The 15794-nt window shown below is 49.6% G+C and overlaps 1 protein-coding gene across 1 annotated transcript; it reads right to left on the bottom strand.

Annotated features, from left to right (window-relative positions):
• Positions 1 to 15: 15 nt before the first annotated feature.
• Positions 16 to 15765, bottom strand: HPS4 (HPS4 biogenesis of lysosomal organelles complex 3 subunit 2). The gene is made up of 13 exons (XM_054082396.1): positions 15628 to 15765; positions 13996 to 14086; positions 12857 to 13000; positions 11144 to 11251; positions 10556 to 10672; positions 10345 to 10439; positions 8988 to 9060; positions 8257 to 8290; positions 7527 to 7623; positions 6196 to 7039; positions 3715 to 3847; positions 2726 to 2834; positions 16 to 1275 (listed from the first exon to the last, which is right to left on the bottom strand). The coding sequence occupies exons 1-13, from the start codon at positions 15666 to 15668 to the stop codon at positions 1104 to 1106; spliced, it is 2058 nt and encodes a 685-aa protein (XP_053938371.1). The 5' UTR covers positions 15669 to 15765; the 3' UTR covers positions 16 to 1103.
• Between the last annotated feature and the right edge of the window lie 29 nt (positions 15766 to 15794).

Below are 15794 nucleotides of genomic sequence, written 5' to 3'. Positions count from 1 at the left end.
CTGCTGACATAGAGCATTTGGATGAGCCTTGGAGACTCTTTTATTGTCACAGTGATGTGTGTATAACAGCAGCAGGCTTTGAAACCTACAGCACAGTCGGACACAGGTGTCCCTCACTCAGGTCTAAGCTGTCATCACTGCTCAGCCCCCAGCCAGTGCTGAGAGGGGACACGTCATCTGTTCTAGCAGAAAGGGAAGAGCTGCCCAGGGGCTACAAAGCCTCTTTGGTCCCATTAGCTTAAGGGGCTCCCACTTGCCCTTTCCATCAATGCAGCGAAAACAAATTGAGCAGTTAGATCAAGAAGGCAAAACAAGGTCCTGAAACAAGAGGGAAGGGAGGAAGCAGAAGCTTAGGAGCTGGCAGGAGGTGCAGTGCATCCATGCCACCACCTCCACAGCCCGTGTGAGAGGCTGCAGGTTACAGTGGCGTTGGTGGGCACCAGGGAAGGCAGCGCCATGCTGCACAATCCCCCATCAGGCACGCATGAAGGGACAAGGATCTCGCAGATCCAGTACAAAACCCTCCTGACAACTCCTGGAGGAGGATTATGAGTTTTGCAGCACTTGTTCTATTCCAGTTAGTCTGAGAACATGCAAGCTCTGTTAATCAAGGTAAAGCATTATGTCGTGGCAGGGGATCGTTTGTATAGATTAAGAGGTATAAATAAAGCCCAAGTCTGACCAGGGCAAGCGTAGGCACAGAACTCCAGGCAGATGCAGTGTCTGACTAATATCTCTGAATGCCAGTACTGCCCAGCAGCCTGGTGGCTGTGTAGCTTAGAGCAAGAATATGTTTTACTTTACGTTAAGGCACTCAAGGAGACTCTGCCTGTGGTGGCAGAGCACCACGAATAGTTCCACAGACAATGTAAACCAAGCATCCCAACACAGCTATTTTCTCTCTTCAGTCTTTGGTAAGTGCTAACAACAAAATGTGCTGCAGGAACAGGGCAGTAAGAGAGCCCTGTTCTCAGGGCAAGGCAGGCTGGAGAGCCCATAGGCTTAGCACAGAGCCTTGTGCCTCTGATGGAATAAATGGCTTTGAGAAGTCACTTATGGAGAGGAACTCACTCTCAGCATGGACGTTGCCTCCCTGCATCTGTTCAAAGCAGGTTCACTCCATGCTTCAGCAGCTTTTGCTTGGCCTTGCTTGGCAAGCTGAACGCACTGTCATGAGGGTTGGGAACACCTGAGTTGCGGAGTGGAGCACCCAGCTGCTGGAAGTAGGTTTCCTGGATGGGGTTCCGACAGGCATACACAGCTGTGGAGGCATTCCTAGCAGGGCAGGAGAGAAGGCAGTGGTCAGAATTTACAGATTTGTGCAAGATCCCCTTCAATTCACCAGGCTGGGCATTGGATGCTTGTGGCATCCAGCTCAACAGAGTGACTTTCAGGTCTCTCTCAGCAGAGCAAGGGAACACAGAGCTAAACTGGGCACCAAACCCCTCTAATGTATGGCCAGAAGGCCACAGACAACTAGACCCTCCTTTTCAAGGGTCCTGGCATCCTAAAAGGGAAAGCATTGTATGTCTTATCCTCGGGGACCTGCTCAATAGCATCAGCACCCAGGCACATGGCCAGCCCAGTGTATCAAGAGCTGGTAGTTCAATACTCCTAACACCCGTTCTAGGGTGCACTGCTTCAAATCGCAGCACAGCACCCTCACAGAAGGAACAACACAAGTCTGTATGTGACACAGCTTGGACGCCAGTCAGGTATTGTAAACATTAAGGCTCAAGTTGTTGATTAAAAAGCCACCACTTTTATTTACCTGCGAGATGGCTGGCAGGGAGCAAAGCAAAGGACTCTACATTCCTCCCTGACAGAGGAAAGCAGCAACTGATATGTTTGCTGACACCCTCCCGTGACAACTTTCCATAAAGGAAAGCAGTTTTAGTCATCGTGTTACTCAGTCTGATTCACACATGGAGTTGCTTTTTTGGGGGCAGCACAGACTACGCCAGCTTAGCCGGCACAAGATTTAAGGAGCCAGTCCAACTAATGCTAAACAAGGAATTCTCCAGCACTGAAGTGTATGATTCACATTCCCTTGGCAAGCTGTGTCAGCGAAGTGAAACAGTGTAATCCCAGGAGCATCTTTATTTCATCATGTTTTGGACAAACAAGCACAGCCAGGCAAGCAGAATCTCTGTGCACTCACAACAAAACCATCCTCCCCAAGATCAGCTCCAGAAACGCGGGGGGGAATGCTGTAGCAACAAGATCAGCTTTAGCCGTGGCTGTGATAAGACCATCTTGCTTGGTGCATTACAATTGAGTTTGTCACGCACATTACAGTGTGTTTCCAACCCAATAAGCTATGCAAGAAAACAAAATCTAGGTTGCCAATTCTGGGTGCTTTTGGCTCCCAGCCGAGACACAAATTTATTAGGAACAGCTATATTTAAAACTGTGTCTTAGAACCTTATGGTGCCAGGAACTGGCAATATTCTAGCATTATATCTTCATTCACTCGCCTTGGTTCCATTCTAGCGTCTCAATGCCCAGATCACACTATAGGCAGAATATGAAGTAGCCTACATCTTAAGAGCAAACTTCAAGGAATAAGGACACTCGATTGACCCTTGGTTAATGACCTCAGTGTGATTAAAATCCTGCCAAACCTCAGCCAGCCTTAGAAAAGGGGCTCCCCCCTTCTGCCTGTTCTGTGTGCCCCACAGCACTCCTGTGCCTGGAAGAGGAGGGAGTTCTAAGCACACCTTACCTGATTAAGATTTCTGAAGCAGTTGGAAGGTGGCTGAAGTCAGAGTGGATTAGCGTAGCGGCTCTCAGGAACTGCCGATCCAGGGGGCCAAGGGTGGGGGGTAGGTTGGCTGCAGGACAGGAGTAAAGGGTGTGGGTTAAAAGCCTGCTCTGCAGAGGAGTGTGCCCCCTTTTGCTGAGCAGGAAAAAGCCTCTCCCACAGGCCCTGAGTATCTACAGAACAGAGACACACTAAACCCCAGTGTGACCTCAATTAAATTAGTCAGCAGCTCGCAGCGTGCTCAGCCACTAGCCTGGTGTAACCCCTCCGCATGCACACATATCAGAGGAGCGACAATAAGGCCTAAGATATGGCTTAACTAAATCACTGGGGTTTCTCTCTTTCCCTAAAGCACTTCTAAGCTGTGAAAGAGATGGGACACTGCCTGTGAGGCCACCAGAAAAAGGGAAACAGTAGAATGAACTGGAGCAATATATGGGGCTTTCTGCATGTCGATGGTCTACCCATCAATCCAGGACAGCAGCCTCCAAACTGCTGGCTGCCACCTGTTCCAAATTCCTGCCTCTCATACCCAGAAAAGACTGACAAACACTGCTGTACTGCAGGACAAAAGGCATCACAGCAGGGTGAATAAAGTCATGAGGAAGGGCACGTTTGAAGAGGATGTCAAGCCCTGTCCTCAGACCTAGCCCTTAACAAAACCCCAAGCAACACCTTTCTGAGCAAAGCAACCTTGGCAACTGCTTCATCTCGCAGCAGCCTCTGGTTCTCATCCAAATAAAGCGATCAACAAGCCTTCAGCAGGTTATAAACTCACAAAAGACAAAGCTTCCTCAACAGGGCCTTATATCCAGGGTATTTTGTAAGAGTTATAGTAAACAATGCTTCTGAGAAGATGCATGAAACATGAGAAAGGGTTACCATAAACCCTGTTCTCCTCCTTATTCCCCAATCTGACATGGCTGCTGTTCCAGAAGATGAAGGCTTACCTGTGAGTACGTTCTGAACGCAGTCATAGTGAGTGAAGCTGTAAGTTGTCTTGACTGAAGAAGAAGAGTCTTTGGGCAGCGTCTCCCTCAGATGAACCTCGAGGCCATTCAGAGAAGCCAGACTGCTGTGGTACTGCAGACAGGGCAAAAAAAAAAGCCAAGTGTGAGAGCTGATGCCCAGTTTGCCTGGACTTCCAAGGAGGGAGTGGAGGGAGCCTGAGTGACCGAGGTCAATGCCAAAGGGACTGGACCCCTCCATGCACTGCTGCCCAGGCACAGCTGGGAAACTCAGATACAGAGGAAAGGAGATGAGTCCCAGCTCACAAGTCAGCGACACTGGGACTCAGTAAAGGGCACTCCAACCTGAAAATAAGCCATTAAACCACCTGATGCTATTAATTACAGGAAAACGCAAGATTCCATTAATTTACCATCAAACATTACTCTCCAGGGCTCAATTTTACATCCTGACCATGGCTTTTAGCCACAGCAAGGAATATTCCTTCACTTACCAGCCCTTATTAGAGCAGGCAGGCAGTACAACCTAGGATGAAGCTTTACATGCTTGGGCTGGATTTAACTGTCTGATGTTTCCTGCAGCACCTTCTAAACACGAGGAAATCTTCCAACAGGTGCCCAGCCTCTGCACAGAGTGTCTGGCCAGGCTGCCTTCCCAACTGGACTGTGAGGAGCCCAGCAGCCCTGGCCGCACTGAGGCTCCCAGGCAGCAGGCAGAGCTCAGGCAGGGCTGAGGGCCCCCCGGCACTGCTGGGAAGATTAACTCCCTAATCCCCCAGCCTGCTGTGTGCTTTCCTCCGCCACAGAAAGGATCAAGCCTCTATTCAGCAGGATGGCAGTGCCTGCCCTACCCTTGACCCCCTTGCTCACAGAACAGATTTTCTTTTCTGCACAGGGAAATGAAGGGATAAGACCTAAAGAGCAGTGGGAAGCGAGCCCAAAAGCCTCCAAAGTCTCCTGCTCTGCAGGGAAAGCCTGGATTGGAAACCACCCTCTCACAGGGATGAGTGGGACTGCCCGATGCTCTCAGCAGCACAAGTAGCATATTTTACCCTTCTTTGGTGCCATTCAGGGGCCTCAAAGCATTCAAGAAACATTAATTACAACTCAGCTTTGACATCCCTGAGATCTGAGGGTCATTTTTAACCCACAGATAAACAAAGGAACAGACAAGCTGAGGTTACACCTCAAATTCACCATGACACCAGCAGCAGAGCCTGGCTCTACCTCCTCGAACAGTGCTCTTTCTCCGAGGATGATGGGACACACAGGGCATCTCTCCTAAGAGATAACACACACTGTATCTCTGTATCTCTCCCTTTCGCCCTTGATGGAGATGATGTGGTAGAGCAGGAGATGTTGTACAGCTGCCTGTTCAAAATGAGCCAAAAAAGGACACAGCAATCGGCCACGCCTGGTGCAAAAGGCCAAGGCTGCATCTCCTGGCCTCTGCTGTCTTTGCAGCAACCCCTTCCTGCACACACCAGTCCTCCTGTGCTGAACGGAGGTGGCATCAGGGTGGTCACAGACACAACCTCCACATCCCAGAGCTTAGAAAGAAAAGGAGTAACCTTGAGGCTCTGTTAATGCTAGGAGCCAGCATCAGTCTGAGCTTCCCTGCACCTTCCAGTCTGGCGGTTAAAGGAATTAGGTTGTTCCTATGGCAACTGGAATATCAAAGAGGGCTCTGCAGCTTTGACTCAGCTCCCTGGTAGAGAGGCAGAGGCCAGGCAGCAGCTCTACAGACTAATGCTTCACCGGGAAACACTGGGGGCCAGCGCATCCTTCCCCCGCAGCCCCATTAGTGGCACCACAATGCTTGGCAGGGGCGCCTGTGCACCAAAGCAAGTCTCGCAGCAGCCTCATTTGGGAAAGCTCTGGTACAGCACCTATTCCGAGCATCCAAATGGCTCCCTTCGCTTCCAGCCCTGGAGCACAGTGCCAGGGAGAGCAGGCTGGGGACGCAGACAGCCAGACTTTCACCTAGAAAGGAGACACCTCAGGGACTTGCTGCCAGACATGTCTCTCTGAGCTTCCAGAGTGAGGAAAAGCAGAGGTTAAACAGAGAACAAACCTTGGCTCACCAAAATCACTACAACACTCTTGCGGTTTCCCACAAATCCCAAATGCAGCCCTGGCCTTTGGCAGTGTGCAGGGCTGTCTGACGGTCACACCTACACGTTCTGCTCCAGTGCTGGCACCGACAGACAACAGGAGACAGGAGTTGTCTGTGAGACAACGCTCTCACCTCTCAGGTTCGCTGCCTGACGTTTGCAAACAGCCTCCCACATAGCTTTGGTTGTGGTGATGAACCTGCAGCCAAACGGCTTTGCCTTGCACAACACAGAAGAGGTGAAGAAGAGATGGGAAGTGCAATAAAATGCTCGCTTTTCAGTTGTAACCCTTGTCGTCCCCATCCAGCAGTGACCGCATCTATAGGTGTGGAAGAGCTTTCCTACTTACCACATCTTCAATGGAGCTCTGGTTCTCTCGGAGGGGATCTTCAGCCAGCAGGGACAGCACAAGCCCCTTAATGCAGTGAACGTACAAGCACATCTTAACTGGTTTGCATTGTTTGCCTGATTCCCGGGCTCCCAGACTGTCCTCCTGAGGCAGCCAGTCACTTTCCTCGCTCCTAGGACAGTGTGCGTTCTCTGCTGGGTGACTGGGCAGACTCTCCTGAACCTCTCCAGCTGGCAGCCGACTCTTGCTTTGGAGCTCTGACTGTACAGCAGTGGCCAGACAATCCAAACCCTGCATAATGGCACCAGCTGCACCGTTGCTTTCTTCAGAGATGCTATTTTGGCTAAGAGTCCCTTGTTCACTTGCCTTCCTTCTGCTCAACTCTTGGGTAGGAGAGCAAATAGCTGGACTGCCACTGGCTGCGTAACTTTGGAAACTGTGTTGCTCAACATCAGAGTCCACAAGGCATTTCCCCATGCTCTGACTCTCCTGCGTCTGGGTGTTAGGGCTGGGAAAGCAAAGGCCTTCCAGATACGGACCTGTAGTTTCAGCATCTTCAGCTGCATGGAGGGTGGATGGGCTTGGCAGCTGTTTCATGTCTCTCTCTGATGGGAAGGATGCTTTTTCTTCTGTTTCGGGGAAGCCCTTCAAAAGATCGGTGTTTGCAAGGCTTTCCGATTGCACAGCAACTTCTGGTGCAGCTGTGCTTGAAGCTTGCTGAGGGACTTCCTGCACAGAGATGTTATTCAGGTCTTCGTTTTCCTGAACTCCTGTTGATTCTGAAACTACCTGGGAGTAGAGAGCATTCTTCTCTCCTCTAGGGCTTGCTGGGGACACAGATGACCTGGCAGGAGAAAAAAAAACTAATTAAACTAGGACCTATTTGGAGCTATTACTTGCCTAATAATTCTACCACCTCTTAGTAGTGTTTAATAGCTGATCTATTCTCTGCTACAAAGAGCATCGATCTCAGAAGAGGATGGGTTAAAGTCTAACACAGATGAAAAGCATGGGCCTCTCACACTGCAGGCTCCTGGGAGCATCGCTCCCTTATTCAGAAAGCACAAAGGCTTTAAGTGGCGCTGTGAGCTGAGAAACAGAAGGACACAGTTAGTCTTGGAAAACACTCCTGCCTTGGACTGCTTCACAACAGAGATAAAGACAGCATAAATTCTATCCAGACTGAAAGACCTCAGGCAGCTTGAACAGCCAAGATGACAGAGTCTGAGTGACTATCAGAGAGAGCAGTAACAATGGCCAGCGAGGATGCAGTGCCACGGGTTAGCTCCCTTGCTGCAAAAGACTCTCTAAGCATCAGATTGATCTCTCACCTAGTCATCCACTCCACTGGAAAGTCTCGGAGCACCGAGACTTCATCTTCTGTTAGGAATACAGGGATGACACGGACACCCTGCGGCAAGGGAGAATCTGCAAGAGCAATGGAGGTTTGAGGATTAAATTAACACAGCCCAGCATAAAGAAGAGAAGCCAGACTCCATCAGCCCAAAGGAGGAGGAGAAGGCAAGCTATCATCCTGTACCCTGGGCCATGAAAAACCAACCACGTCTGACTAAGCAGCATTTTCCCATCTTCCTCCTACACTTAATACCTCACACAATTAAATTCTCTCTTTAACGTTTTCTTCTAACCACCCTGGCAGACTATCTATAAACCAATGCTTAAAAACGATGACTGAAGGTTTGGACTGAAAGCATCAGCCATCTGTTTCCAGGGCTCAGTCAGTGGCTAAGTAGGCTCATGGGTAACTGGGATGAAAGCAGGCACATTGGGAATCTGCAGAAATGACAATTAAACCCAAAAGAGCAAACTCTTTTGCTTAGCCAAAGGAAGGAACTAGTTCTGATGACATAACACCCACTGGCACATGCTGACTAGTGGCAGGAACACCCCGTGGGATAAACTCCTGCATCCAGCAAGAGCTCTGACGTGAAACCCAGAGAAAGAGCCCATGCTCTCACTGCAGAAGATGCAACCCCAGATGGTTGCCCATATGCTGCTGCTGTGCACTTGGCAACCAGTACTCTGCAGCTGGATGCTCACCAGGCTCCCGCTGCTCCTCACCTCCAGGCTCACTCTGAAAGAAAAGCCAAGAATCAGCTCTGTGGCGTGACTCAACACTTGCCATCAGTGCCACCAGGGCAGCTCTTCCAGCCTCCTCAGCCTCCCTGTGACTACAGCAGACCCCAGACCATCCCCTTCAGCAGTTGCTGTGGCTGGTTCACCATGCTGGGCGGTGATTCGTTCCTTAGGTAGTCCTCAAAGTCCCAAGAACCAAAATACACCTGAAAGCAAGGACAAATGCCACAATGGGCCATTCCTGCCTACTCAGGGCCCAAAAACTTGGTTCAGTGAATCAGAGTAAGAGCAGAGGCCTTCTTCATATCTGGATCTTGGTGGCTTTTTTTGTAGAAGACCTTGCACCACATAAATAATTACTTTTGACAGGTTTTAATGGCAAAAGGAATTGACATCTCTGTCTCTTTCAGACATTTATTTTGCATATTTAGCACTAAACTTCGGTAAAAAGCTAATTGACACGTCACAAGGATGAGAACTCATGAATTCAGTAATTTAAAGACTGAATAAAAAGCTAATCCCTAGCACAGAGGTCTTGAAACTTTACTCAGTCATAGCTAATAAAAACTTCTATTATCATCATCAGTTTTAGTCCTTCCCAGTTACAGCGCATGGAAGATCTACGTGACAAGAGCTTCCGGCCCACAGCCTTACAAGGGGTGATCTGCATGCAGGGAATGTGGTTAGCAACATACCTGGCCTGGAGACTCATTGCCTTGGAGGAGAACTTTGGCAGTGAGAGGAGGTGGCAGCTGCGTGCTCACAATGCTGAAGGGACGAAACAAAGTCATCCATGAGCAGAGCATTGTTTCCTGATGCTCAGAGACTCACATCGTCCAGTGCATCAGGACAGACAGAGCCCATAGGGCCCCATTTCACAGCCAGGCTGTCTCTGGGGCAGTCTCTAGGGTTCCACCACACCCACCTCTCTCAGTCCTGCCAGCCCCAGACATGGGCTGGAGCTAGTATCCCACACACAGCAGAAACACAAACTGAGGGACCATCAGGACTCTCGTTTTCTTCTTTTCTTGGGGTCAGTTTCACTCCAAACTCAGGCAAACCATTTGCTGGCGTTTGCTTTTGGTCAACAAATCTGGTTTTGCTGAGTCAAGACCCAAGATAGACTACTCTTATGGCAGCTGGGCCTCTGCAGCTTTGACCAATCCAGGCTTTCTGCTACCCCATGAAGAGCTACGAGTGGTTGAGAAGATTTGGAAAGACTAGCACTGAAAGTACTGCAGCACAGGCCCCTCAGACAGGGCTTCCAAAGGTATTCTTGTTCTTCCCATTTACATCTTGTTGAGATCCACATTATGGAGATTCTCCAAAAGACTCTGCAGAAAGAGAAGCTTAACTCAAGTACAAAGCCCTCTGCAGTGCTGTAGAAAGATTCAGAGTTCACAGAATAGATATTAGGAAGAAATATTTACTGTGAGGGCAATCCAGAGACATCGTGGCTGCCCCACCCCTGGAGGTGTTCAGACTAAGTTGGATGGGGCTTGGAGCAATCTGATCATTCTTTTGCACTCTTGCTACCAGCACAGACCATGATCCTGGCCACCAAGACAGTAAAAAACATAATCATACATTCAGACATAAGAGCCCTGTATTTGCAAGACTGCAAAGAGAGCGCTAAGGGGAATGAATAATATTCATGTCTTTTATTTTCTTGGTGACTTCCACCTAAAAAGCCTAAGTTCAGTCTTAACATCCTGTTGGATATCAAAGACAGCAAACTACTACTGAAACCCAAACGCTGAACTTCTTTAAGCTTCCGTTTCTCTTATTGATAAACAAACGCAACCATCTATCCTTCATTATCAGAAATGTGCCATCAGACAGGCATGGGGGTGTTGCACTGGATGACCTCAGAGGTCTTTTTCAACTTTAACGATTCTACGATTCTACGATTCTACCTTGCCTGAAGCATTAACCTTCCTGCCAAAACCAAGCCCTTCGTGCATAGCTTCTGGATGTGCTTTGGGATCACAGCCTGGGAAGGGGCAGATTTAACGTGCAGGTTAACCCTTTGGGCAACATCTGGTTACTTACAAGCCTTTGTAGAGGATGCAGCCTGCCAAGACATGGGGAGACCGCTGGCAAGTCTGCAAGATGAGAGTTGCTTTCAGTAAAAGCAGAGGGTCCACCTAAGCAAGGAGAACCACAAGCTAGGTCAGAGAACCCTGGAAAATGCTCACAGCAGCAAACAAACACAAAAGTGTTGGTACTAAGGCATCTCTGGAGCTAGAGGACAGGCTTTTACCTTGGTTTTGTCCAGATTCCAGAGAGAATTGAAAATCTTGTGCAGGTCACTGGTGTTTTTCTGGATGTGTTCAATATATCTGTCCCACTGCCTACTCAGTTCCTCCTGAGAAAATGCCTGCAGACAACGAAAACGGACACAGCCATCACTGCACAGGCCTTGATGCATTCGGGATGGCTGGATGCAATCGATCTGGGACAGTACCTGCAAGCAGCAAATCTTGTGAGGATAAGAAGGAAGAGGATATGGAGAGCAAACTGCTTTAGACTGAACACGTAGGGAACTTCCAGTAGATACCCACACCTCCTCAGTGCAACTAGAGGGATGGTTTAGCAGGCACGGTGGGGTTGGGCTGATAACTGGGTGATCTTAAAGGTCTTTTACAAACTTAATGGTTGTATGATGGGCCTGTACACTTTCCCAGGTCCCAGTTCTTTGCTCTCTGATTTTGCTGTGAGCCTTGCAAGCAGGAAGAGAGTGTGAGGGAATACGCCAACGCATGTGGGCCTGGGCACAACTTGGCCAGTCTGGGAAGTGTTTAAGATCTCCTCCCACACAGAAACATCCCGGCTGCTGGTTTTTAATTACCATGTACGCACGGTGCACAGGTCCATTGTAGAAGGTGAAGAGGCTGATCAGCTGCTCCAGAAACCGTCGACAGCTGACATCAGGGAGCTCGACCGCACAGCCCAGAACCTGCAATATGGAAAGACATGAATGAAGAATGTTTACTGAGAAAACCCAGGCACAGCAGGTGAGAACAACTCTTATCGCTTTCAGATGAGTGTCAAAGGCGTGCAAGCAGCTCAGTGGCAGGAAGCAACCCCCGGATTCACAAGTCATATGAAAAGGAAATTCAGAAACACATACAGAAGAACCCTGGCACAGACAGGATAAATAAATGATATCAGAAACCCAGCGCTTTAGAGACACTCCCTTCCCACATTACATGACCTAGCTCAGTGCTCTAATAGCTGAGAACGGTTTCCTGAAACTAATACTCTAATTAACTTGTTATTTACAGTGATAAAGATGCTTCATTCAGTTTTCTAGTTGCTAAGGGAAACAGAAGCACCAGGCCTTCTTTCCTTGGAGAGAGCCTGGAGAGCCTGAACAGCACTGCCAATTAAACAGGTCTGACTGGTATCAGCCCAGTTTCCAGGGTATGGTTTGGGGCATTTTTGTCACACGCCTCTCTCTATACTACACATCTATTGACAGCAGGGAATATCAAGCGTTAGAAGAAAAGAATGGTGAGACCGAGTCCTATACTGCAGCACAAGGAATCCTGTTTCCAACCATTGCCACTGACCCACGGATACAAATAACAGAGCTCGGCGCTTTACAGCCATTGCCAGGCACATCGTTGGCTGTGGACACACAAATGAGGGATGTGAACCTTTTTACAGAATGGCTGAAGTGCCTGCCATTTAATTGCAAAAGACCTTTGAGATCATTGAGTCCAACTGTCCCTGTCCACACCTAAACCAGATCCCTGAGCACCTCATCCACCCATCTTTTAAAATCCTCCAGCGATGGGGACTTCACCACTTCCCTGGCAGCCTTTGCCAGGGACTGAGAACCCTTTTGGTGATGAAATTTTTCCTGATGTCCAATCTGAACCTATGCTAGCGCAACTTGAGACCATTCCCTCTCATCCTATTCCCTGTCACTTGAAAGCCCAGCACCCACCTCGCTCCAACCTCCTTTCAGGGAGTTGTAGAGAGCAATGAGGTCTCTTCTCAGTCTCTTCTCCAGGCTAAACAGCCCCAGGTCCCTCAGCCACTCCTCATAACCCCTGGGCTCCAGCCCCTTCCCCAGCTCTGTTCCCAGCCCCTCAGCGCCCTTCTTGTAGTGAGGGGCCCAGCACTGAATCCAGGATTCAAGGTGCGGCCTCCCCAATGCCAAGGATGGGGGCACAATCCCTTCCCTGCTCCTGCTGGCCACCCTGTTTCTGATACAAGCCGGGACACTGGTGGCCTTTTTGGCCACCTAGGCCACTGCTGGCTCCTGCTTAGTCACTGTCAACCAACACCCCCAGGCCCTTCTCTGCCAGGCAGCTTTCCAGCTGCTCTTCCCCAAGCCTGGAGCACTGCATGACACACTGTGTAGGCTGCCACGACCAAAATTTAAGTAACCTTGCAATGAAAAGTTGTGCATAAGCCCCAGCCCTCAGTCTCCCCAGGTCTGACTGTGTGCAGCCCACGCCCTGAAGAAAAACAGCCCTCTTTGTTGGATACAGCGGCTCAGACTCTCTCGTTGTTTCTGCTGTGCGACTGCTTCCAGATCTCCTGAACTCACCCACAGGTAGTCTCCATCCACTACAACTGCAAACTTGAGCTTCCTCAGGCGAATAAGACTTGGAGGAACTCCAGAAATCTCGGTCAGGCAGTGCACCACTCCAGCAATCTGTCCACACAGCAGTTCCTGCTGGTCGGGGAGAGTCTGTCAAGGAAAGAGGGGAAGAAAGACCTCAAAACCAAACAGTAGTGTATTCAGGTATAAATAAAAGCTGATTTTAAGTTCAATTCAATTATAAATCAAGTGTGCTCAGTTTGGGGCCCCTCAGTACAAGAAGGACATTGAAGGGCTAGAGTGTGTCCAACGATTGGCAACTGAGCTGGGGAAGGGTTTGGAGCCCAGGGGTTCTGGGAGCAGCTGAGGGACCTGGGGTTGTTTAGTCTGGAGAAGAGGAGACTGAGGGGAGACCTCATTGCTCTCTGCAGCTCCTGAAAGGAGGTCACAGTGAGGCGAGTGCTCGGCTCTTCTCCCAAGTAACAAGAGACAGGATGAGAGGAAATGGCCTGAAGTTGTACCAGGGCAAGTTTATACCAGGTATTAGAAAAAAAATCTTCACCAAAAAAGTAGTGAAGCACTGGCAGAGGCTGCCCAGGGCAGTGGTGGAGTCTCCATCCCTGAAAGGTTTCAAAAAATGTGTAGATGTGGCACTTCAGGACACGATGTAGTAGGCACAGTGGGGTTGGGCTGACAGTTGGGACTGGATGAGCTTAAAGGTTTTTTCCAACCTCAATGAAATGCAGTAGCACAGACAAATTTCTGGGGAAAAAAAAATAACTGGATTGCTTCTTTAAGGCAGTGCAAGGGGCTCGAGCTTATTTAGGGGCACTTTTATCCCACACATGCATTTATTCCCATCACCAGAACAGACTCTGACTCTGCTAGACAACCAGAATCCACAGTGAAGGAGCAGAGGCCAACTCCACCATGCCTAGCCTCCCATGCCCAAGGATTTCCAAGCACCCTGCCTGGTTCAGCACTGCTCCACTCTGCTGGGTTTTAGCTGCATTAGTTTTCTCAAAGCCTTTGTGTACACTAAACAGGAACTAACCTCAGAGCTCTACCGGGAAGCCTGGCCAGCCCTCAACCAGAATTATCAGCACTGACTCCTCTACAGGGACCAAAATAAAGGCAGACATTACCTGAGAAGGATAAAAGTAGCAAATCCCAGCACTTGTAGGATCTCCTTCTTCCTTAACCTTTGAACCATCATAAAGGAAAAAGTAATTCCACCTAAAAAAAAGCAGGTAGAAATGATTAATGATTGCATGTTCAAAAACTGTTACGCCTCTCCCTCTTCTTTCTATTATTTCAGGTAGAGCAATAAAGAAGCTATTGCAAAGGAAAAGAGACATTGTTCTGCACAATCACAACAAGTTTAGACATGAAAACAGCACTAAAAATGCTATTAAATTTGACCAATTTAGCGGGTTTAGGTAGATTCTATAACCCTGCAGCTAAGAAATGAGGAAGGAGAATCAGACTCGCGAGACATTCTCTTACCCTGAGCACAAGGAATCACTATCATTAAGCATGAACCACATGCAGTCCAAGCTGCTCCCATGGCTGGCTGCTCTAATTGCACTGCTGCCTGCAGACCACAGACCTCCGGGAGTGCAAGAGGGAGGCTTCCTGAAGAAGGCAGCCTACACTGCGATGTTACTCAGCTCTTCCTGTCAAAGATGTATGCACTTATAATGCTTTTTATCTGCTCCTTCTAGGAAGGGGCTCATTACAAGATTCGCACACAAGACCTTCCCAGAAGAAAGAGAAGTCATAGAGTTATGGAATGGTTTGGGTTGGAAGGGACCTCAAAGTCCATCCTGTTTCACCCCCTGCAATGGGCAGGGACACCTCCCACTGGATCAGGGGCTCCAAGCTCCATCCAACCTAGCCTTGAACACCTCCAGGGATGGGGCAGCCACCACTTGCCTGGGCAACCTGGGCCTCCCCACGCTCACAGGAAAACATTTATTCCCAAGATCTCATTTAAATCACCCTTCTTTCAGCTTAAAACTGTTTCCCTTCATCCCATCACTACAAACAAGGTCTGAAACAAGGCAGAAGGCCACTCAAGAGGTGAAACTGATGAGCGCAAGTGCCTATCTGGTGATGTAAAAGAGGCTGAATTCCACTTTGTACAGGCTCACTTCATCCCTGGACTGGTTCACCACAGAGAAATGGAGCCTGGTAGCCCCAGCACTGGGGGCACTGCTCCCTGCCTCTAGGCTCCTGCACAGGGGTTGAGAGGAAGCATTTCCTCACCAGAACCAACAGCCTACGTGGAGTCCTATGTTCAGTTGTGGAATCCCCAAAATAAGAAGGATATGGAACTGTTGAATGAAGGACAGGTTGAAAGAGTTGGGGTTATTCAATCTGGAGAGAAGACTCTCGGGAGACCTTACGGCAGCTTCCAGTACTGAAAGGGGCTCCAGGAAACCTGAGGAGGGGCTCTTGGACAGAGAGGGTAGGGATAGGATGAGAGGGAATGGTTTTGAGCTGAAAGAGGGGAGATTAGATGAGCTCTTAGGAAACAATGTTTTGCTGTGAGGGTGGGGAGGTCCTGGCCCAGGTTGCCCAGTGGTGGCTGCCCATCCCTGGAGGTGTTCCAGGCCAGGTTGGATGGAGCTTGGAGCCCCTGATCCAGTGGGAGGTGTCCCTGCCCATGGCAGGGGGTGGCACTGAGCAGGGTTTAAGGTCTCTTCCAGCCCAAACCACTCCGTGGCTCTAAACGCGCAGCAGCAAGGCCGGTGCGGGGGAGGCAGGGGGCTCACCATGGCGTTGAGGCGGGCTCCGGCGCGGCGGGCCGGGCCATGGGCGTGGGGACACCGGCTGAGAGCGGCAGGAGCCGCCGCCACTTCCGCGGCCGCCGGTCACATGACCGCGTCACATGATCCAGCAACGCGCCCGGCGCTTCCGGATAGGCGCGAGCATCGGTCAC

The sequence above is a fragment of the Cuculus canorus genome, chromosome 17 (assembly GCF_017976375.1).
Source record: "Cuculus canorus isolate bCucCan1 chromosome 17, bCucCan1.pri, whole genome shotgun sequence".
Lineage (NCBI taxonomy): Eukaryota > Metazoa > Chordata > Aves > Cuculiformes > Cuculidae > Cuculus > Cuculus canorus.
The sequence above is the reverse complement of the archived record's forward strand: the minus strand, read 5'-3'. Positions and strand labels throughout refer to the sequence as shown.